Source organism: Zea mays, chromosome 10 (genome assembly GCF_902167145.1).
Source record: "Zea mays cultivar B73 chromosome 10, Zm-B73-REFERENCE-NAM-5.0, whole genome shotgun sequence".
In the NCBI taxonomy this organism is placed as follows: Eukaryota; Viridiplantae; Streptophyta; class Magnoliopsida; order Poales; family Poaceae; genus Zea; species Zea mays.
The window spans coordinates 72,147,761-72,172,485 of record NC_050105.1 but is presented as its reverse complement, the minus strand read 5'-3'; the positions used below and the strand labels follow the sequence as shown (position 1 = coordinate 72,172,485).

The window sequence follows — 24,725 nt, the reverse complement described above, 5'->3', positions numbered from 1 at the left end:
CAATCAACCTCAGCAGTTCAGGCAGAACCAGCGTCCACCTCAGCAGCATCAGCAGTTCCAAAGGCAGTATCCTCAGCATCAGTACCAGAACCGTCAGAGCAATCAGTCAGGAGGTCAGTTTCAAAGGCAGAATCAGCAAGCACCTCGTCTTCCTGCCCCAGCAAACCAGCAGAACAGTCAGGCAGCACCAGCTCAGGTTGGAAACAGGGCATGTTTCCACTGTGGAGAGCAAGGCCACTGGGTGATGCAATGTCCGAAGAAGGCAGCCCAGCAGCAGTCAGGCCCCAATGCCCCAGCGAAGCAGAATGTGCCTCAGCCTGGAGCAGGCAATCGCCCCTAGCCGCGCTATAATCATGGAAGGCTGAACCACTTGGAGGCTGAAGCAGTTCAGGAGACCCCCGGCATGATAGTAGGTATGTTCCCAGTCGACTCCCATATTGCAGAAGTGTTATTTGATACTGGAGCAACGCATTCTTTCATTACTGCATCATGGGTAGAAGCACATAATCTTCCAATTACTACCATGTCAACCCCCATTCAAATTGACTCAGCCGGTGGTAGAATTCGAGTCGATAGCATTTGTTTGAATATAAGTGTGGAAATAAGGGGGATAGCGTTTCCCGCTAACCTTATAGTAATGGGTACTCAGGGAATAGATGTCATCCTAGGGATGAATTGGCTAGATAAGTATCAGGCAGTTATCAGCTGTGATAAAAGGACAATCAAGTTGGTGTCTCCACTAGGAGAGGAAGTGGTGACCGAGTTAGTCCGCCTGAGCCAAAGAAAGGAAGTTGTTATCAGATGGTCGTTGATAGCAGTGAAGCGGACCCAATTGAGAGTATCAAGGTTGTGTCTGAGTTCCCAGATGTGTTTCCAAAGGACTTACCGGGTATGCCACCAGAGCGGAAAGTTGAGTTTGCCATAGAGCTTCTTCCTGGAACCGCCCCTATCTCTAAGAGAGCTTACAGAATATCTGGACCAGAGTTGGTTGAACTTAAGAAGCAAATTGATGAGCTGTCAGAGAAAGGTTACATTCGGCCAAGCACCTCGCCTTGGGCCGCTCCTGTCTTGTTCGTAGAAAAGAAAGATGGCACCAAAAGGATGTGTATCGATTACCGAGCTTTGAATGAAGTCACGATCAAGAACAAGTATCCCTTGCCCAGAATAGAAGATCTGTTCGACCAGTTGAGAGGAGCCAGTGTGTTCTCCAAGATTGATCTGAGGTCAGGTTATCATCAGCTCAGGATCCGACCTTCGGACATTCCGAAGACGGCATTTATTACCAAGTATGGTTTGTATGAGTTCACAGTGATGTCTTTTGGTTTGACCAATGCGCCAGCGTTCTTTATGAACTTGATGAACAGTGTATTCATGGATTATCTCGATAAGTTTGTGGTGGTATTCATTGATGACATTCTGATTTATTCTCAAAGCGAAGAAGAGCACGCAGAACATTTGAGGATGGTATTGCAGAGATTGCGAGAGCACCAGTTGTATGCAAAGTTGAGCAAGTGTGAGTTCTGGATCAGTGAAGTCCTGTTCTTGGGTCACATAATCAACAAAGAAGGATTGGCTGTTGATCCGAAGAAAGTGGCAGACATTCTGAACTGGAAAGCGCCAATAGATGCTCGAGGAATCAAGAGTTTCATTGGAATGGCCGGGTATTATCGGCGATTCATTGAAGGGTTTTCGAAGATTGCGAAACCAATGACAGCGTTGCTAGGCAACAAAGTTGAGTTCAAGTGGACCCAGAAATGTCAAGAGGCCTTTGAAGCGCTGAAAGAGAAGTTGACTACAGCGCCTGTCCTAGTCTTGCCTGATGTGCACAAGCCCTTCTCGGTGTATTGTGATGCTTGCTACACAGGTTTGGGATGTGTGTTGATGCAAGAGGGAAGAGTTGTGGCTTACTCGTCCCGACAGCTGAAGGTTCATGAGAAGAATTACCCAATCCATGATCTAGAGTTGGCAGCAGTGGTTCACGCACTGAAGACATGGAGGCACTATCTGTATGGACAGAAATGCGATGTTTACACAGACCACAAGAGTCTGAAGTACATATTCACTCAGTCAGAGTTGAACATGAGGCAACGAAGATGGTTAGAGTTGATCAAAGATTATGAGTTGGAGATTCATTACCATCCAGGCAAAGTAAACGTAGTGGCAGATGCTTTGAGCAGAAAGAGTCAAGTCAATCTGATGGTCGCTCGTCCGATGCCTTATGAGTTGGCCAAGGAGTTCGACAGGTTGAGTCTCGGATTTCTGAACAATTCGCGAGGAGTCACAGTTGAGTTGGAACCTACCCTGGAGCACGAAATCAAAGAAGCGCAGAAGAACGATGAAGAGATCAGTGAGATTCGGCGACTGATTCTAGATGGCAGAGGCAAAGATTTTCGAGAAGATGCAGAAGGCGTGATATGGTTCAAAGACCGCTTGTGTGTTCCCAATGTCCAGTCCATTCGGGAGTTGATTCTTAAGGAAGCTCATGAGACAGCTTATTCGATTCACCCTGGCAGTGAGAAGATGTATCAGGATCTGAAGAAGAAATTCTGGTGGTACGGAATGAAGAGAGAAATCGCAGAGCATGTGGCTATGTGTGATAGTTGTCGAAGAATTAAGGCAGAGCACCAGAGACCTGCTGGATTGTTGCAACCGTTGCAGATCCCTCAGTGGAAATGGGACGAAATCGGTATGGATTTCATAGTCGGATTGCCTCGCACTCGAGCCGGCTACGATTCCATTTGGGTAGTAGTGGACCGTTTGACCAAGTCAGCCCACTTCATACCTGTCAAGACCAATTACAGCAGTGCAGTATTGGCAGAGTTGTATATGTCTCGGATCGTTTGTCTTCATGGTGTGCCAAAGAAGATAGTATCAGACAGAGGAACGCAGTTCACCTCTCATTTCTGGCAGCAGTTGCATGAAGCCTTGGGCACGCATCTGAATTTCAGTTCAGCTTATCACCCGCAGACAGATGGCCAGACCGAAAGGACCAACCAAATTCTTGAAGACATGTTGAGAGCCTGTGCGTTGCAAGATCAGTCCGGATGGGACAAGAGATTGCCTTATGCAGAGTTTTCCTATAACAACAGTTACCAGGCCAGTTTGAAGATGTCACCATTTCAGGCGCTCTATGGAAGGAGTTGCAGAACTCCGTTGCAATGGGATCAACCTGGAGAGAAGCAAGTGTTTGGGCCAGACATTTTACTTGAAGCCGAAGAGAACATCAAGATGGTCCGAGAGAATCTGAAGATAGCGCAATCGAGACAGCGAAGCTATGCAGACACAAGAAGAAGAGAGCTGAGTTTTGAAGTCGGAGACTTTGTCTATCTGAAAGTGTCACCGATCAGAGGAGTCAGAAGGTTCGGAGTCAAAGGCAAGCTAGCACCCCGCTACATTGGTCCGTATCAGATTCTTGCAAGACGTGGAGAAGTGGCCTATCAGCTCAGTTTGCCAGAGAATTTGTCTGCTGTGCATAATGTCTTTCATGTGTCTCAGTTGAAAAAGTGCTTGCGTGTGCCAGAAGAGCAGTTGCCAGTGGAAGGTCTTGAAGTCCAGGAGGACTTGACCTACGTTGAGAAGCCAGTGCAAGTCCTTGAGGTTGCAGACCGAGTCACCCGAAGGAAGACCATCAGAATGTGCAAAGTCAGATGGAATCACCACTTTGAGGAAGAAGCAACCTGGGAGCGTGAAGATGATCTGATGGCTAAGTACCCAGAATCTCGAGGGCGAGATTCTTTTGAGGGGGATAGGTTTGTAACGCCCTGAATCTCGAGGGCGAGATTCTTTTAAGGGGGATAGGTTTGTAACGCCCTGAATTTGGGGGTAGAATTTTTTCTTCTTTTCTTTCACCAAATTCAGGCGTTACCCTTTTCTTTTTCTCATTCCCTCGCTAAACCTTGATCTTTTCCAAAGTTATAACGGAGTTCGGCTTGGAATTCCTGTGTAAAGAAAAACCCTAAAATTACTTGATGTTGTTTGATGCACCATGCCGAACTATGCATTCTTTGATTTGCTTAGAGATGTAAGTGCATTCATTTAGAAAGATCGGATTTCGAAAAGGAGAAAAACCTTTTCTTTCTTTTTCTTTTTCTTTCTCTCTCTTCCGCGCCGTGGGCAGCCCTGGCCGGCCCAGCCGCCCCCCCCCCCCCCCGCGCGCGCGCCCCCTTTGGGCCCATTGGCCCAGCCGCCCCTCCCAACCCCCCCAAATCCCCCCAATCCCTCTCCCTCCCCCTCATTCTCTCTCTCCCCACCCCAGCCGCCGCCCCTGCTCGTCGCCGGCTCGGCCGCCCGTCCCCGTCCCCGGTGAGATCCCCCTCCCCCTCTCCTCCCTCCCCCATCTCCCCTCCCCTTCCCCCTACCCGGCTCGGTCGCCCCAGCGCCCCGGTCCGGCCGCCCGCCGCCCAGCTCGGCCGCCGCCGCCCCTGCGCGCCCAGCTCGGCCGCCCCTGGCCGGCTCGGCCGCCCCTGCGCGCCCCGCCCCGCCCCATGGCCGGCTCGGCCGCCCCCTGCCCCTGCGCCCCGCCGGTTCGGCCGCCCGCCCCCCCCGCCGGTTCGGCCGCCCGCCCCCCCCGCCGGTTCGGCCGCCCGCCCCCCCCCCTCCCCCCCGCCGGTTCGGCCGCCCCCCCCCCCCCGCCAGCTTGGCCGCCCCCGCCCCTGCCCTGGCCGGTTCAACCGCCCCCCTTTTTTTATTTTATTTTATGTTCTTTTATTATTGTTATTTATTTTATTTTAGGCAAGTTAATCATTGTTCATGTTATTGAAATAGGAAACTTAATTTAGAATTCCGTTTCGCTAGTTAATTCATATGATCAATTGTTTATCCAGTTCAATGTTGATCAACTAAAAATGACTAGGTTTCCATTAGTACATATAACTGAATTCTTTTGTTAGAACCAATTGTAACTAATCATTAGTGCATAAGCTTTAACCCCCCCCCCCCTCGCGAGACCTTTCCCGTTTCCTTCTAACCATAATGAATGTGATATCGAATGTCATACTTGATGCATATTCACTTTAATGGTTCCCTTGTATGATGTACTGTTTGTTTCCCAATTTGAATGGATGAATGTATGTATGCTTGCAATCGCATAGAGAACGATCCGGTCGAAGAGCCCGAGGAACTCGCAGGAGAAGCCCCTGAGCAGCAGTCGTTTGGTGGAGGCAAGTGTCCTTTGACCTATCTCTGTCCTATTCATTCTTTAATTCACCCCCCGCATTACACATTTATACCTAAGGATTGACTAGCTTTTGTTATCCATGTCCTTGATTACCTATTTGGGTTGGATTATTATTACCTAGCTTTATGCTATTGCTTAACTCTAATCAATGAACATGATGAGATTATCTATGATACGCTGTTTTCCCTTTTCTTATTATGATGTTATGCTTGTGGTCTTCAAGGGGGCTCGAGCGGTTTCTCGAGTGCCTCTCCGTAAGGACCTGTTCTATGGATGACCGCCCGGGAAAACAGTGCAACCATGAGGGTGGAATGGGGTGCCCTTAGCTGAATAATTAGAGGATCTGGGGTGTAGTTCGCTTCGCCGTCGTGCCGTCAATGGGGCTCGGTGTATGCGGCTCGCTCTGCCAAGGTTGATTTGTCCCTTGGGGAGGAGTGCGATACATTTAGGAAACCTAACGGGCGGCTACAGCCCCGGGGAATCTTTGTAAAGGCTACGTAGTGAAACCCTGCCTATTCACCTTGGTAGTGTTTAAGGGTTTGATCGGCCCGAGGCAAGAGGGAATCACGGCTTGTGGGTAAAGTGCACAACCTCTGCAGAGTGTTATGAAACTGATATATCAGCCGTGCTCGCGGTTATGAGCGGCCAAGGGAGCTCCAGTGATTAGTGGTACTTGATCAGAGACATTGTGGTACAGGTGGTTATGAGATCGATGGTTCTGGTTATGACTATGGTGCTGGTAAGTGGTATTCTTTCCGTTTGGAAAGGGTACATTAGGCTAATAACTTGGGTTAATGCTAAAACTTGCCTTTTTCTATTAGTAAATAATAATCTGACCAACTAAAAGCAACTGCTTGACTTATCCCCACATAAAGCTAGTCCACTACAGCCAAACAGGATACTTGCTGAGTATGTTGATGTGTACTCACCCTTGCTCTACACACCAAACCCCCCCCCCATCCCCAGGTTGTCAGCATTGCAACCACTGCTCAGGCGAAGATGAAGCTGTGGAAGGAGACTTCCAGGAGTTCCAAGACTACGACGAGTTCTAGGAGTGGGTTAGCGGCAACCCCCAGTCGGCTGCCTGTGAAGGCCGCGTTTATCTACGTTTCTTTTCCGCACTTTGATTTATTGTAAGAACTATATGGACGTCTCAGACGTATGATGTAATCAACTATTATTCCCTTTTAATACTATTTTGAGCACTGTGTGATGATGTCCATGTTATGTAACTGCTGTGTACGTGAATAACTGATCCTGGCACGTACATGGTTCGCATTCGGTTTGCCTTCTAAAACCGGGTGTGACACCGCCGGAGCGTAATACCCTACTCCACTGTGTGTTGGATTGTTGAGGAAGCTTGTGCTGTGTGTAAGCCTAAATGACTTGAGTCCTTCTCTCTACGTCGCATGCCTCCCCTTTTATAGTTCAAGGAGGGCATGTACAAGGGTTCTGAGCCCCGACACGTGGACCTAGGGACAAATGGAAGGATGGAACAATTGCTTGCCATGCCCATGTAATCTTCGTACGCCCTGACACCTGAGATTTGCGTTGTCTCGGTGCGCAGGGGGAAGCTTCTTGTATAAGGGATGAGCACAGTGCACTGCGCAGCACGGGCACACTGTCTCGACAATGGACTGGACAGGTGCGCCGTCTGCAGGGCGGCCCTGGCGCCGCCTGCCAGCGGAATGGACAGGACGCAATAAATGCCGTGGGGGCACATCATCTGTCAGAAGGGTGGACAGGCGGCGTGTCCTCTCCGCAATAAATGCTGAGGCCGCGCGGCTCAGAGCCCTTATGTCACGCTCCGCCCGCTGGCCTACATCACGGTCAATAAGCCGTTAGACCCTTGACCGAGCGAGGGGGGTGGAGGCGCTACGGATAGAGCCAGGACACGCGTCAGTCCCGGACCTAAGCCTAGTTTATGACACTCCTTTTCCCGGGACCTTGTTATGGGCGGTCCGGAGCTCACTAGATGGGGTCCAAACCTTATCCAATGGCTTGGGCTGCTTTACTTCGGGGGTCCGGGTCGTGCGCACAGGGGTCCAGTGTCTTCTGGGCCCGATAGCGTTATCTCTGAGAACGCCACCTTAACTACCCACAAGATACCCCTGAGGCTGTTCTCCGTGCGGCTATGGGTAGCCGCACAGACATCGTGCCTTTATACCATAGTAAGGGGTACCCCTAATCCAGGGTACCGACAGAGTCTATTCGGTGGACCGAATAGACCGAACCGAAATTGTGGGTCTATTTGGGTTTGGTTCCTAAAATTATTTTAGAAATTTCAGTTCTCATTTTTCATAACCCAAAATTTTAAAAACCCGAATAGACCGAACCGAATTACCCTAATAGACCGAATGGCCAGCCCTATTATCGTACATAAATGAACCATATATTATGCAAGTATTGCTCGTAATGAATTTAATTGTGAGGTCAACCTATATAAAATCTCAGATATTTATGGCTAAATAAGAATAAATTAGAACAAACCTAAAGTGCCATCAAGTTTTCTAATAGATTTATTTTATAGTAATAGGTATTATCGATATATGCTTGTGTTGGGTGTAACATAAAGTCTGTTTGGTCATGTAGCATTACCCCTCTGCTAGGAAGATCTCTTAACAAGTTTGTTAGGCACTACGATATTTATTTTATGTATGCAAGTGCAAGTATCCTATTTGATATACATACTAAAAAAACTGTTACGACAATCCAACTGTCTTCGGTAGATCCCTAAAAATTGGGGATGTGGCACTATAGATGACAATGTTTGCAGAGTGAAGTTTGAAATAAGAGATGCAATAAAGGATAAGATAAATGAGTTGTTGGAGACAGGATTGAAATCAATTTTAGTCAATTAATATGTTCATACGATATTTGATGTATGTGTTTTATAATGCCTAGATTTATCTTCATTTATTTGAATATAGATATAAAAATCAAGAGCTAAAACGAATACTATTTTAGGATGGAGGGAGTAATTATTTAAAAGGAAAAGGCTAAATTAGTACCCTCACCTATGGACGATGATCATATAACCCCTTAAATTATTTTTTCATTCAATTTATCCCTCCTTACGTTTGAGTTGATTCAATCTACCCTTAACAACATTTATTTTTCTATTTTTATATGTAAATTAAGTTTTCATTTCAAAATTTATTTGTTAGTAGCTAATGTCATAACTTAGCCTAGAGAAATATATTATAATTTTTAAATTTATTTTTATATGTTAAAGATCAGATACTATAATTAATTTAATGATACAAAACTAAATATAAAATAATGCTATATTTTTAACATATTTTTCCAATATAAGTTATGATGTTCCCAATCGTCTCATAAAATATGAAATCGAAATTCAACATTTATATATATAAAAGTTGAATTTTAAGTTGATATTTTCTGAGAGAATTGAAGACATCATAGCTTACGCTAGAAAAATATTTTAAGAATTTTTATCATTATTTCCTATCTAGTTTTGTACTATTAAAGTTATTATATTATCTGATATCTTACCTATCAAAATAATTTTAAAAATTATTATATATTTCTCTAGGCTAAGTTATGATATTACCTACTAACCAACAAATTTTGAATTTGTTCAGAAAACTTAGTTTATACATAAAGAAATAAAAAAGACAAATATTGTTAAGGTGTAAATTGAAGCAACTCAAACATACAAAGGTATAAATTGAACAAAAAAATAGTTTAGAAGGTTACATAGATGAGGGGAGTAATTTAGATTTTTTCCTATTTAAAAAGTAGAAAAGGGACGAACAAAACTATATAGGATGATTGAGATGGAGAAGTGTTTTCATTGTGAGGGTGGGTGTTCCGGCAACAGTCCAATCATCTCCAGCTCTTCGCCGAAGCTTGAGGTTTTTCTCACATAATGGGGGCCCAACTGTAACGCAGGGTTAAGGGCTGCCATTCGCACTGAAGGCTCCGGGCTTCTCACCGGACTCGTTTCCTACCACGACAACCTGCAACCGTGACCGTGACTCCGTGAGGCCCTTCCGCGTTTCCGCCCAAAACACAAACTTTGCAGTGAGCCGGATACGGGATATAATGGCGGCGGCGGCGGCGGCGGTTGGCGCGGGGAAGCTGGGAGCGGGAGGTGATGCAGTGGCGGTGGAGGTTCGCCTGCCGCCTTTGTCAGAGGCGGATCCCCTTCTCGCAGAGAAGAAGGTTAGTGCAGGCGTTAGAAAGCAGCTCGGCTCTTTTCGGAGGATCAACCCATATGAGAAGCCTAATCGATTGTAGGTTTCCTTCTTGGTTATGTGGAGGCTGGTTAAGGCGCAGATAGTTGTTTTCCTCTTGGTTATGTGGATTGTGGAGGTTGGTTAAGGCGCGGATAGTTCAAGTTTAGTTACTGGATTGGAGAACTGGTTTTTTGGTACGAAAACAGCAAAAATGATCTAATTTTTTGTTGTGACTCGACCAACGGGGGGGGGGGGGTGAACTTGCTGGGAATTTCTTACTAACTTTTACTTGAGTAGACAATTGCTGGATTTTATTTTCATTTTGCAGGAGTACAACCTAGTCGATGAGTGGTACTTTAATTTAATTCTTTATTGTTTGAGCAGATATGATGAGTGTTTATTCTTATTTCTTCTGAAAATTAAGGATCTTTCCTTTTTTTTACATAGCAGAATTTTACATTCCTTGCCTAATCTGGAAACTCCAATGATCCCGGACTTTTCCGTGGGTGGGTAATCCATGGGGATGTCATTTTAGTTCTTTATAGAAGACTTCCGATCCCTGGGTTTTGCTTCCCCTTCTTCCAAAGTAGGCCAAACGAGTTCTAACACGATAGATGGCTCTTGCTGGCCCTAAAGAGAACTTGCTGCAGAAGAGGTGTCTGCTACCGTTATCTGTGTGGTGATTTTTTCTACACGCTAACCATTGTTGTTCTTTGGTTTCTGTCAGCTTTGTAGTGAAAGCCTACTGCAGTTTCAGATTTTTGAGTGATTTATTGTGATGCTGGGTTAATAAAAGGATCTTGCCAGTATAGTTTATCATGTATTCATGTAGATTTTCTTTATTTTGTGTTATGCATGGACAGTTTCGTACCCAGGGGCGGACGCAGAGGGGGGGGGGGGGGGGGGGGGGGAAAGTGGACCAAAATTAGGTAGGCTGAAACAGCTCTGTCCTATGTCTCCTCGTCGAATCGCTCCATTTCTTCCGACTCCTGTCCTCCTTCTTGGCCCAGTCCTCACATCTATCTGTCCAACTCTATTCTTCCCGACGTTGCTCGGGTCCATTCGCCCTAACATCCTGTTCTCGAAGCCGTCTGACCTTGCCCCTACCCCGCTCATTATCGTTGCGACGTTGGCCCGTCCGACATGTCCGATCTCGCTCGTCGTGACAACGCGACCCATCCTCGACGGCCAGTGAGCCCATGCACTCAACCAATGAGGTCGCCCGACCATGCCCTCTTCCTGGTGCCCCTGCCTTTCAATAAGATCAACATTCAACAAGATACACATGACTTCGATTCAGTATTGTTGTTTTTTATTCGATTGACAGATTGAGTATGAGATTGAATATTTGGATTAGATTGGAATATTCACTTTTGGTTGTGAATTGGAGACATATTGATGAAACTGTTGCATATCTAGCATTAAGAAGATAAATTGATGATGATATCATTATTAGATGATTGATGATGAGATCTTCAAATCCATCGATTATTTCGACGATTTCAACATCTCAAAACTAGAAGGATGCATTTGTCTCGGTTAACAAAAATTTAGTGATATGTTTTCTTCTTTTGCTTATATAGTTACCTTCTTTAAACCTATATCGTGTATTGATATGAAACTTAGATTCTATACAACATTAGTTTTGACGGTCTTGCTTGATTTTGTCGTGTGGTCTTTTTGCCCCCCATGAATTCTCATCCTGCGTCTGCCACTGTTCGTGTTAGATGTTGAATTGGAATAAACCGATAATTTTGTTTTCTTTATAGGCATACAATTTTGCTATTCACATGTTTCTGTGGAGAATGGCAAAGAAATTCCAGTAAGTTCCTTTCATTTCTTTTTAAATGCAGATGATATTGGAAAAAAGGAACCTATCTTGTGAGATTCAGATTCCTGTTGCATGTTCTGCTGTCGATGCCCTCAAATTACTGGATCACATTATTGAAGCTGCTAGAGTAGTGTACATGGACGAGGTATTCCAGCCGTGTCACTCATTTTGTTTGGCTCTGGATTTTATTCACCTCTACTTTCTAACGAGACGAGCTGTGCAATTTTTTTCAGCTAGAACTTTATTTTGCAGGAGATGATGTCGGTCCATTCTCTGCGAGGAATGAACTTGAATCTCTAAATCTTTTGTTGAAAACAATGAAAAAATTGCTTCTAACTTCCAACACGGCTGCCAAGGAAGTACTGCAGATACTACATGATGAGATAGTTGTTAAGCTCAAATCTGTTGGAAAGTCTGACAATGCTTGGATGGTTGTTCAAACACAGAACCATGATGCTGAGGATTCTCTTCTGAAATGGGGGGAGCATCTTGGTATTAAATCTAGATTGCAGATAGCCTGTAAGTCACCATAGAATTTTCTGATAAGTTATGAGTGCTTTGAGCATATGTGCAAATTAACAATGTCGAGTTGAGTTTTTGTGTTCATCCTATTAATTGATCATTGAATGCTGTCTTTGTATTCACTAAAGTTGAGTTGAGTTTTTGCAATACTAGGATGCTTTTCTCTTCTACTGTTTTATTATCCAACTTAATTTCATTAAAATTGATCATTGAATGCTGTCTTTGTATTCACTAAAGTTGAGTTGAGTTTTTGCAATACTAGGATGCTTTTCTCTTCTACTATTTTTTTTTATCCAACTTAATTTCACTAAAATTGATCATTGAATGCTGTCTTCATGTAACTTCTTTGTATCAGCATACATATCATTTATCTGATTCTAGAAGGTTTAGATTTTCAGGGAGCTGGAAGAGGAATGATAGCTTCTGAAAGTATAGGTGTGGGGGATATTGCTCTTGAAATTCCAGAGTCCCTCATTATATCTGATGAACTTCTTTGTCAATCTGAAGTGGTATGTTCTCCTTCATTAATCTAATTCCCTATGCTTCTGAAGCACCGAAATATTTTCAGTACTGACTGACTCAAAATGTGGGTTTATGATTTGTCTATAAATAAATGTTTCTATATTGTTTGCAGTTTCTTTCATTAAAAGATTTTAATAACATCACATCTGAGACTATGTTATTATTGTGGAGCATGAGAGAGCGGTATAATCTAGGTTCAAAGTTTAAACCATATTTTGATACGCTCCCGGCAAATTTTAATACAGGTACAAGCATTTTTATTCTGTTCTGTGAGAAATCCTTAATCTAGTTCAAATAATAATTTCACCAATCGCACATCCAGGTTTGAGTTTTGGAATCGATGCACTTGCTGCATTAGAAGGAACCCTTCTTTTTGATGAGATAATACAGGCTAGGCAGGTAATACCGTTGTGGTTTGTGATATCGTTCTTGTAGTTTTGTAAATCACTGCTCAATTGGTACAAAGCAGTAATTGATTCTTTATTGCAGCACTTGCGCCAGCAGTATGATGAATTATTTCCCTTGCTATGCACAAATTTCCCTGAGATATTCCGGAAGGATGTGTGCACATGGGACGATTTTCTGTGGGCATGTGAACTATGGTATTCGAACAGTATGATGATTGTTCTAAGCAGTGGGAAATTATCGACTTGCCTGGTTCCTGTCGCTGGACTTCTGAACCACTCGGTCTGTAGTTCTGCCCCCCTGGAAGTTTTCTTTTATTAGTCTTCAGGTTTGTCTCTCATGTTTTCTGTTTCCTATTTTTTTCTCAAGGTATCCCCTCATATCTTGAACTATGGTCGAGTAGATGAAGCTACAAAATCGTTGAAGTTTCCCTTGTCTCGACCCTGTGATGCAGGGGAGCAATGCTTTCTCAGTTATGGGAAACATCCAGGGTCGCATCTTCTTACGTTCTATGGATTCCTACCAAGAGGAGACAACCCTTATGATGTTATACCTTTAGGTAATCTGTTACGGCAGTTGTATTCCTGGCTGCATGTAGATCAGCAAGTAGAGAGGTTACTTTTGCTCTGTTCTTGCCAATGAAATGTCGGTTGGCCTAGATTTGAAATACCTAACGTAACTTTTACCTGTTACAGTAGTTCAGTCTGGCTATCTCGATTTCTGTCCAACCAGCATAGCCATTTCAATTGATCAGGGACTAGGCACAGTTTCCATGAACAGCAGGTTCCCCGTTTGACATCAACAGATTTTGTGCACCCTTTATTTAACAGATGCACGATTACATGCATGCAGATCTTGACACATCCGCGGATGACGAGGACATCACAGCTCAGTCTTCGGCGACTACAAGCCAAACAACTCATATGGTTCGTGGGACATGGCTGTCGACATCCGGAGGATTCCCCACGTATGGCCTGCCCCAGCCCTTGCTGACCTATCTCCGTGCTGCTCTAGGCTGTGAGGTAGACGAACCCGCTGCAGAGGCTGATGTAAGGGTGCTGTGATGTTCCCATGAATCACGGTACAGGCCACATCGTTCGATCGACATATTCGTCATCTAAAAATCACATCTTTCTCGTTGTGCTTTCAGATGAAGGAAAGCGACAAGGTGGTGCTGGAGACAATCCTGTCCATATTCAGTCCCATGCTTGAAGCGTTGTTGCCTGAGCAAGATGATCCCAACCGGTGCTGCTTCATGCTCAAACCCATTTTTTGCGGTGATGCCATACACCGTCATCACCACTTACCCGCTCTAGTTCATCCGATTCCCTGCAGGGAGAGCGCCAGTTGGGATGTGAAGCTTGCATCGGACTACAAAGACCTGCAGAGGAAGATAGTATCGTCCATCGTCACTTCCTGTACCTCAGCCTTGGAAAATCTGTAGCTCTTGCTGGATGGAAGTGCTTCACTGATGAATTGCAAGAGCACACGCCCTGGGGGCCCTGTTGGAATGCCTCTGCTGGCGTGTAGATGGCCAAGCTATTGCAGCAACTGCAATCTGTGACCATCTCTACAAACCGAAGCTGCTCGTCGTGAGTTGCTTCATCCGAGGAATGCGGAGACACGGGGTCGTGCTCCCGAGGCTGGCTTGTGTGATTTTATCCGCACCTGATTGTTACCGCATACTGTAGTTGCGTTTGGTGAAAGAAAGCTACTTTTGAGCTAGTTCATTGGGAGCCAAACTTGCTTTTTGGTGAACGAAAGCTACTTTGGAACTAATTTCGTCGCAATGTGGTTGTGGTCCATGTGCTCCTGAAATCGCTATAGCAACACTAGATTCGAAATACGTATTGCCGGTGCCGGCTCCAGTTCTAAGGAACTAATTTTTAGTCTCTAGTTTCTTAACAGGTGACTAAAAAAAACTAAAATATATTATATTTCATTTAATGATAAGAAGTATTTTAGTCTTTCTTATGATTTATTTAATGTGTTTTGAATAATTTTAATCCTTAGAACTAAACAAGATAGCGACTAAACTTTAGTCTCTGGACAAAAGAAACCAAACATACTATAAGAGCATCTCTTTCTATAATTTACTTTTTTTTTGTCCTATCTCTTTCCTTATCGCACCCTACAAAGTCAACCTAGGGAGCCATTATTTTCTTGAATTTTAGCTAGCAAAATATTTGAAATAGAGGATGTTTATTTATTTTAGTTCTATTTTATCTCTAAATTGCTAAACGGTAGAATTAAAGTATGGACTAAATTATTTGTCTTTAGTCCCATAAAAAATAACTAAAAGAAACTAAACTATATTAATTTCACTTTTTATCCCTCATTTATAATTTCACTTTTTATCCCTCGTTTACCAGTTACATAATTGCAGGGCAGGACATAACTGCAAAACGAGTAGTACCTGTTCTATTCTGTTGTGTTGTTGAAGCCTGCCGCATCTGTAGCAGCACAGGTCATCCGGTCCGGTTGCATAATTTTGGTTGGTGGCTGGTTGAAATGATTGGCCCTCACAGGCACAGCTGCCCACATGATACTGTTGCGTAATCATGGGATGGGGGGCTCAAGAGAGGTTCTCTCTTGGAGTAGTAGTATTAAATATGCAAGTAATCAGAGAGTTTATTTTACGATTCTGCAGCAGCAGGTCTGCAGCGAGCAGCATGTACGTGTGTTGTTGGTTGGAGTGTTGGGTGGCTGGCGCATCGGCGTCCGTCCAAAGACTCGGGACTCGGCATGGCTGCCCGCACGAGTCAGGCAGGCCCACCATCAAAAGCGACCATCTATTTTGTTCGCTACCGGGTTTGCGTTTGCCCCCCCCCCCCCCCCCCCCCCTCTCTCCTCTCTTCGCGCTGGCGCCATACCTGCCGCGAACAGCCGACACTTTGTTTCTTTTTCTTTCTGAATAATTTATTCTTGTCCGGTTGTGGTGTTACGAAACTTACTTAGGATGCTGTTGACACCTTTTTAGAGCGTCAATCACTCAACAAGAATCAGCAGCGGTGCTCTCTGGTCAGGCGCGAACGGTCCGCGGCACAACGCCGGACGGTCCGCGACCTGGCGCGAGGCTAGAGTTCCCTGCCTGACGGCCGGACGGTCCGCGCGTGTGCAGGAGCGGCGGAGGATCGCCGGCAGCGCATGGATCTCGCTCCTGGGAGGGACCTCTCGGGGAGTAGAGATCCTAGGTGATGTCTAGACTCGGGTAGACCGACTTAGACTTCTCTAATCGACGTAGAGTCGAAGAGAAGCGGAAGATTTGGGGATTGGAAGACTAAACCTAGACTAGACTAGAACTACTCCTAGGATAAAATATAAATTGTATTGATTGAAGGTTCGATTGATCATCAAATCGGCTGTATACCTCTCTATTTATAGAGGAGGGGCGCTGGACCCTTTACAAACTAATTTCCGAGCTTATCTCGAGATTCTCGCCAACAAACATATCAAGAAACTCGGAACCCTAATCTGTTCTGCGCTTGCGCGGACCGTCCGGCCCACAGGCGCGGACTGTCCGGACCGCGGACCGTCCGGCCACTCATTTTGGTGCCCAACATATGCCCCCTGCCTTTTGGTGGAGCTGAGCAAACCAAAAGCATCTTAACTCGATGTGATCACATCGGTTTTCTTAAGCATCTTGTCACATACTAGGATGATACTGCTTGAGGAAACACCCATTCAAAGCTTTGGGTAAATCCTTGCCTTGTAATGTTTGTAGTAAATAGACATTACCAGACATTACCTGTTTTACTTTATAAGGACCCTCCCAGCTTGACGACCATTTTCCAAACTTCCGGTCTTTATTCCTTAGAGGCAGGATGGTCTTCCACACCAGGTCCCCTACTTGAAATGACTTTGCTTTGACCTTCTTATTATAGGCCCTTGCTACCATGATCTTGTCCTTTTCTATTGCTCCCAAAGCTATCACCCTCTTGTCGGTCACCTCATCAATATTATCCATCATTGAATTATAATAATCAGTGATGGTTAGATCATTTTGTCTGGCGAACCTGACATCATTCAAACTTATTTCCACAGGCAACACTGCTTCCTGCCCATAGACAAGCTCAAAAGGAGATACTTTAGTAGCAATATGTTTAGATATTCTGTGAGCCCATAAGACTTCGGACAAGATCTTATGCCAATGTTTAGGATTATCATATATCTTCTTTTTTATCAAGTTAATCAATGTCCTATTACTAGACTTGGGCTGTCCATTGGCCTGAGCATAATATGGAGATGAATTAAGCAACTTAATTCTATATAATCCAGCAAATTCACGTACCTTCTTTGACATAAAAGAAGTCCCTTGATCTGTAGTCAAGGTCTGGGGAATGCCGAATCTATGAATAATATGCTCAGTTATGAACTCAATTACCTCCTTGTGTGTCATGTTTTTCAGAGCAACGACTTTAGTCCATTTGGTAAAGTAGTCAGTGGCAACTAACACAAACCGATGCCCCTTTGATGATGAAGGATGAATTTCTCCAATAAAGTCTAATCCCCATCCTCTGAAAGGCCAAGGCTTGATGATAGGATGTAATTCGGCTGCAGGGACCAACTGTAGGTCGCCGATTTTTTGACACACTTGGCAACCCTTATGTACTTGAAACAATCAGCTATCATGTTAGGCTAATAAAAACCAGACCTTCGCAACAACCACTTCATCTTTGGAGCTGATTGATGGGTACCACAAATTCCTTCATGTACTTCGGCCATGGCTAATATAGCATCATCTGGGTCCAAGCACTTAAGCAGGACGTCGTTGACTGTTCAGCGGTAGAGTTCATCACTCATCAAAACATACTTGAAAGCTGTACGCCGAATGTTCTTATCTGTCCTGACATTGGGATTTCATAAATAATTAGTTATGGGCGTCCTCCAATCACTTGCATCGGCTTCATTATCAGCCGAATCGATTAGGAGAACTTTCCTGGTAACCCCGGACGGTCCGGCGTCTTCACGCGGACGGTCCGGACCTAGGGAATTGGCCCTACACCGGTTATCAAATTTTCAGTGTTGTGAAATCTCCCTTGCTTTATCCGATAACCTGATGCATCTTGTGCCAAACTGTTAGCTCTATGATTCTCAACTCTAGAGATATGCCGAATACTGAATTCGTCAAAAGAATGGATTATGCTCCAACATTTTTCAAGGTAACTATTTAGAGTACCAACAAAACATTGATATTCTTCTAACATCTGTTGGACGACCAGCTGAGAATCACCAAATGCCTTTACATGTTTTAGTCCCATACAATTTAAAAGTCCCAAGCCGAACAAAAGGGCTTCATATTCGACTTGATTGTTAGTGCAATAAGTTTTCAATCGGCTAGAGAAGTCGAAGGAGACATTACTTGGTGAAACAAGCACAATGTCAATCCCTTGCCCTTCATTGCAAACCGATCCATCAAAATATAAAGTCCAAGGAGTAATAGTGAGGTATGGCATGTCTAGTTTATGAGTATCATTAATCCGATGTTCTACAATAAAATCCGCTACGACCTGGCCTCTCATAGATTTCAATGGTTCATAGGCCAAGTCATATTCTATGAGTGCATAAGCCCACTTACCAATTCTACCTCTCATAATTGGGTTATGCAACATGTATTTAATTACATCGGCTTGACCAGAAATAGTGCAATGACTAGACAGTAAGTAACATCTACACTTGGTGCATGCATAAAACAAGCATAAGCATAACATCTCAATAAAAGTGTACCTCGTTTCAGCATCCACCAACCTCCGACTTAGATATGTCACCACATGCTCCTTTCCTTCAGTTTCTTGTGTCAGGACAGCCCCAATGACCTTATCTTCAGCTGCAATGTATAATTGGAATGGTACTCCTGCTTGTTGTGCTTTTAATACAGGAGCCGAAGACAAGTATTTTTAATGAGATCAAATGCTTCCTGCTGCTCTGCCCCCCAAGCGAATTTGACATCATTCTTAAGCCGAAGGATAGGGGGTGAAAGCATCAATCTTCCCAACTAGGTTAGAAATAAACCTTCGTAAATAATTCACCTTGCCGAGAAACTTCTGCACTTCGACCTTACAGGTCGGAGGTCCCACATTTCGAATAGACTTGATTCGGTCAGGGTCTATCTCTATACCATGTTCATGGATGACAAATCCTAAAAACTTACCAGCCGACACTCCAAAAGAACATTTACGTGGGTTCATTTTCAAACCATACCGACGCATTTTATCAAAGGCTTTGCGCAAATCAGCTATATGAGAACTAAACTCAGCCGATTTGACTACAATATCATCAATGTAGACTTCCACAGTGTTTCCTAACAACTCATGGAAGATCAAATTCATATCCCTTTGATAACTAGCACCAGCATTTTTCAGACCAAATGTCATGACAACCCATTCAAATAAACCAATGAAGCCTTGTCGGGGACCATAATTAGGGGTACCCCCAAGACTCCTAATCTCAGCTGGTAACCCCCATCAGCACAAAGCTGCAAAGGCCTGATGGGTGCGATTAAGGTCAAGGCTTGGTCCACTCAAGGGACACGATCTCGCCTCGCCTGAGCCCAGCCTCGGGCAAGGGCAGCCGACCCCGGAGGATTCACGTCTCGCCCGAGGGTCCCCTCAAGCAACGGACACACCTTCGGCTCGCCCGAAGCCCAATCTTCGCCAAGAAGCAACCTTGGCCAGATCGCCACACCGACCGACCGTATCGCAGAAGCATTTAATGCAAGGATGGCCTGACACCTTATCCTGATGCGCGCCCTTCAGTCGACAGAGCCGAAGTGACCGCAGTCACTTCGCCGCTCCACTGACCAGCCTGACAAGAGGTCAGCGCCGCCTGCGCCGCTCCGACTGCTGTGCCACTCGACAGAGTGAGGCTGACAGCAGCCAAGTCCGGCTTCGGGCGCCATAGGAAGCTCCGCCTCGCCCGACCCCAGGGCTCGGACTCGGCCTCGGCCCCGGAAGACGAGGGACTCCGCCTCGCCCGACCCCAGGGCTCAGACTCGGCCTCGGCTCCGGAAGACGACGAACTCCGCCTCGCCCGACTCCAGGGCTCGGACTCAGCCTTGGCCTCAGACGATGGTCTCCGCCTCGCCCGACCCGGGGCTCGGACTCGACCTCGACCTCGGAAGACAAACTCGATCTCGACCTCGGAGGAGCCTCCGCCTCGCCCGACCCAGGGCTCGGACCGACCACGTCACAGGGGGGGCCATCATTACCCTACCCCTAGCTAGCTCAGGCTACGGGGAACAAGACCGGCGTCCCATCTGGCTCGCCCCGATAAACAAATAATGATGGCGCCCCGTGTTCTCCATGACGACGATGGCTCTCAGCCCCTTACGGAAGCAAGGAAACGTCAGCAAGGACTCGACAGCCCCGACAGCTGTCCTTCCGCAAGGCTCCAGCGCTCCTCCGACGGCCACGACATCACATGAACAGGGTGCCAAGACCTCTCCGGCTGCCACGACGGCATGTACTTAGGGCGCTAGCTCCTCTCTGCTAGACACGTTAGCACACTGCTACATCTCCTATTGTACATCTGGGCCCTCTCCTTACGTCTATAAAAGGAAGGTCCAGGGTTCTCGTACGAGAAGGTTGGCCGCGCGGGGGAACGGGACGGCGCGCATAAGCCTCTCGCTCTCTCCCACGCGGACACTTGTAACCCCCTACTGCAAGCGCACCCGACCTGGGCGCAGGACAACACGAAGGCCGCGGGTTTTCCCCCTTTACGCCTGTCTCCCTCTCTTTTGCCCCCCTTCGTGCTCCGTCTCGCGCCGACCCATCTGGGCTAGGACACGCGGCGACAATTTACTCGTCGGTCCAGGGACCCCCCGGGGTCGAAACGCCGACAGTTGGCGCGCCAGGTAGGGGCCTGCTGCGTGTTGACGAACAGCTTCCCGTCAAGCTCCAGATGGGTAGTCTCCAGCAACCTTTCCAGCCCGGGACGGTGCTCCGTTTCGGGAGTCTCGAGTTCATGTCCCTCGACGGCAGCTACGACATGATACTCCTTCCTCCGCCGCGTGACAGCGACAATGGTGGCCGACAACCCGCCCGTCGGCGGCGGAATCAACGACGTCTTCCCCACATGGCGGAAGAACAACATCCGGGTTTGTCCCGTCGCCTCCCCACCGACGGAGGAGGAGGCGGGGCAACCAAGGCCAAGCAGGAGGCGGCATCTCGTCGGCTGTCGAGCGAGTCGACGGCGCCGGCGCCCCAACGGGGGACACGTCGGGCGTCGACCTCGCGTCTGAGACAAAGACGAGCGCCGTTTCCCTGCAACGCGCCAACTCCAAGCGGACGGACAACGCCAGCACGCTCGCGAGGGATTTGCTGGGCGTCACCCCCGTACCTGAGATGACGGTGCAGTCTGCCCCTGACGCGACTTCGTCACCGCCCGTCGACCAGGAGGTACCGACCGATTCCCATCTCATGCCTTTTGGATTCAGCCTCGACCCACCAAGCGACTTCGCTTCGGTGGAAGCCTTCATAGAGGCATGTCCAAACCCTCCGGGGTATCATATGCGGTCACCCTGGGACCGACTGACGGCCGTCTCGACCTACGGACCCTCGGGTTCCGAGGAAGATGGCGAGCCCGACCTTTGTTGGGATTTCTCCGGACTCGGTAGCCCCAGTGCCATGCGGGACTTCATGACCGCATGCGACTACTGCCTTTCCGATTGTTCCGACGGTAGCCGCAGCTTTGGCGATGAGGACTGCGGCCCAAGTCGTGAATGTTTCCACGTCGATCTAGGGGGTCCCGGCGAGGGCAACCATCTTGGTATACCGGAAAACGGTGATCCCCCTAGGCATGTGCCTCGCGTTGACATCCTTCGGGAGCTAGCTGTGGTCCCAGTCCCTGCGGGGGGTCAGGACTCACAGCTCGAGCAAATCCGCGAGATGCAGGCCAGGCTTGACGAGGGAGCAGGAACACTTGAGCCGTTCCTGCGGAACACCGGACAGGAATGGGCAGACCGAGCTCCGCCCGGAGAAGCGCGTCATCTGCCCCAGGGCATCCAGCTCCGCATTGCCGACGACATCAGGGCAAGGCCACCACCGGCTTCTAGTGGGGTCGGCCGAACCTGGCTGCGGCAGCAATACTACTCCGCGCGATGCCGGAACCATCGACCACCGAAGGGCGGCGTATCCAGGGAGAGCTCAAGAATCTCCTGGAGGATGCCGCGGTCCGACGGGCCGAAAGCTCTACCTCCCAAAGGCAGGGATACCCCTCGGAGCATCGCGCCACGACTTCCCGATTCATGCGGGAAGCCTCGATCCACACCGGGCGCACGCGCAACACGGCGCCTGCGGCCTCGGATCGCCTCGGCAACGAGCACCACCACCGCAACCGTCGAACCCACCTCGACGAGAGGGTGTGCCGAGGCTACCACCCTAGGCGAGGGGGACGCTTTGACAGCGGGGAGGATCGGAGTCCCTCGCCCGAACCACCCGGTCTGCAGGCTTTCAGCCGGGCCATATGACGTGCGCCGTTCCCGACCCGGTTCCGAACCCCGACTACTATCACAAAGTACTCGGGGGAGACGAGGCCGGAACTGTGGCTTGCGGACTACCGGCTGGCCTGCCAACTGGATGGAATGGACGATGACAACCTCATCATCCGCAACCTCCCCCTGTTCCTCTCCGACACCGCTCGAGCCTGGTTGGAGCACCTGCCTCCGGGGCAGATCTCCAACTGGGACGACCTGGTTCAAGCCTTCGCCGGCAACTTCCAGGGCACGTATGTGCGCCCTGGGAACTCCTAGGATCTCCGCAGCTGCCGCCAGCAGCCGGGAGAGTCTCTCCGGGACTACATCCAACGATTCTCGAAGCAGCGCACCGAGCTGCCCAACGTCACCGACTCGGATATCATCGGCGCGTTCCTCGCCGGCACCACCTGCCGCGACCTGGTGAGCAAGCTGGGTCGCAAGACCCCCACCAGGGCGAGCGAGCTGATGGACATCGCCACCAAGTTTGCCTCTGGCGAGGAGGCGGTTGAGGCCATCTTCCGGAAGGACAAGCAGCCCCAGGGCCGCCAGCCGGAAGATGTCCCCGAGGCGTCCACTCAGCGCGACACCAAGAAGAAAGGCAAGAAGAAGTCGCAAGCGAAACGCGACGCCGCCGACGCGGACCTTGTCGCCGCCGCTGAGTACAAGAACCCTCGGAAACCTCCCGGAGGCGCCAATCTCTTCGACAAGATGCTCAAGGAGCCGTGCCCCTATCATCAGGGGCCCGTCAAGCACACCCTCGAGGAGTGTGTCATGCTTCGGCGCCACTTTCACAAGGCCGGGCCACCTGCGGAAGGTGGCAGGGCCCACAACAACGACAAGAAGGAGGATCACAAGGCAGAGGAGTTCCCCGAGGTCTACGACTGCTTCATGATCTACGGTAGCCAATGGCGAACGCCTCGGCTCGGCGCCGCAAGCAAGAGCGTCGGGAGGTCTGCTCGGTAAAGGTGGCGGCGCCAGTCTACCTAGACTGGTCCGACAAGCCCATCACCTTCGACCAGGGCGACCACCCCGACCGCGTGCCGAGTCCGGGGAAGTATCCGCTCGTTGTCGACCCCGTCCCCGGGGAAGTATCCGAAACCCTCAGGCTCCTGTGGATTGATCTGTCCTCAGTCCGGGCAGGCGCAGCGCCTTTTCACGGGATCATTCCCGGGAAACGCGTCCAGCCCCTTGGACAACTCGATCTGCCCGTCTGCTTCGGGACTCCCTCCAACTTCCGAAGGGAAACCCTCACGTTCGAGGTGGTCGGGTTCCGAGGAACCTACCACGCAGTGCTGGGGAGGCCATGCTACGCCAAGTTCATGGCCGTCCCCAACTACACCTACCTCAAGCTCAAGATGTCGGGCCCCAACGAGGTCATCACCGTCGGCCCCACGTACCGACACGCATACGAATGCGACATGGAGTGCGTGGAGTACGCCGAGGCCCTCGCTGAATCCGAGGCCCTCATCGCCGACTTGGAGAGCCTCTCCAAGGAGGCGCCAGACGTGAAGCGCCATGCCGGCAATTTCGAGCTAGCAGAGATGGTCAAATCCGTCCTTCTCGACCCTAGCAACAATGTCTCCAAGCAGATCTGGATCGGCTCCGAGCTTGACCCCAAATAGGAAGCAGTGCTCGTCGACTTTCTCCGCGCAAACGTCGAAGTCTTTGCATGGAGTCCCTCGGACATGCCTGGCATACCGAGGGAGGTCGCCGAGCACTCGCTGGATATCCGAGCTGGAGCCCGACCCATGAAGCAGCCTCTGCGCCGATTCGACGAAGAAAAGCGCAGAGCCATAGGCGAGGAGATCCACAAGCTGATGGCTGCAGGGTTCATCAAAGAGGTATTCCATCCCGAATGGCTTGCCAACCCTGTGCTTGTGAGAAAGAAAGGAGGGAAATGGCGGATGTGTGTAGACTACACTGGTCTAAACAAAGCATGTCCGAAGGTTCCCTACCCTCTGCCTCGCATCGATCAAATCGTGGATTCCACTGCTGGGTGAGAAACCCTGTCTTTCCTCGATGCCTACTCAGGGTATCACCAAATCAGGATGAAAGAGTCCGACCAGCTCGTGACTTCTTTCATCACGCCTTTTGGCATGTACTGCTACGTTACTATGCCATTTGGTTTGAGGAATGCGGGTGCGACGTACCAAAGGTGCATGAACCACGTGTTCGGCGAACACATTGGTCGAACGGTCGAGGCTTACGTCGATGACATCGTAGTCAAGACGAGGAAAGCCTCCGACCTCCTTTCCAACCTCGAAACTACATTCCGGTGTCTCAAGGCGAAAGGCGTAAACCTCAATCCCGAGAAGTGCGTCTTCAGAGTCCCCCGAGGCATGCTCTTGGGGTTCATCGTCTCCGAGTGGGGCATCGAGGCCAACCCGGAGAAAATTGCGGCCATCACCAACATGGGCCCCATCAAGGACTTGAAAGGCGTACAGAGGGTCATGGGATGCCTTGCGGCTCTGAGCCGCTTCATCTTGCGCCTCGGCGAAAGAGGCCTACCTCTGTACCGCCTCTTGAGAAAGGCCGAGTGCTTCACTTGGACCCCCGAGGCCGAGGAAGCCCTCGGGAACCTGAAGGCGCTCCTCA

The 24,725-nt window shown here is 48.3% G+C and overlaps 1 protein-coding gene across 5 annotated transcripts; it reads left to right on the top strand.

Moving 5' to 3' along the window:
* The first annotated feature begins 8,995 nt into the window (after positions 1-8,995).
* LOC100285423 (uncharacterized) lies at positions 8,996-14,535 on the top strand. Of its 5 annotated transcripts, none has more exons than XR_004853054.1 (11): positions 8,996-9,364; positions 11,232-11,354; positions 11,443-11,728; positions 12,122-12,240; positions 12,366-12,498; positions 12,576-12,652; positions 12,743-12,940; positions 13,028-13,217; positions 13,511-13,739; positions 13,809-13,903; positions 13,994-14,504. XR_004853054.1 is itself a non-coding variant. In XM_035963089.1 (11 exons), the coding sequence occupies exons 1-11, from the start codon at positions 9,245-9,247 to the stop codon at positions 14,100-14,102; spliced, it is 1,620 nt and encodes a 539-aa protein (XP_035818982.1). In that variant the 5' UTR covers positions 8,996-9,244; the 3' UTR covers positions 14,103-14,504. The 5 variants fall into 5 exon arrangements, 4 of the variants coding, with proteins under 4 accessions (XP_035818982.1, XP_020400699.1, XP_020400697.1 ...); XM_035963089.1 differs by having other exon boundaries at positions 13,511-13,680; XM_020545110.3 differs by having other exon boundaries at positions 9,056-9,435; positions 11,462-11,728; positions 13,511-13,707; positions 13,994-14,448.
* The last annotated feature ends 10,190 nt before the right edge of the window (positions 14,536-24,725 follow it).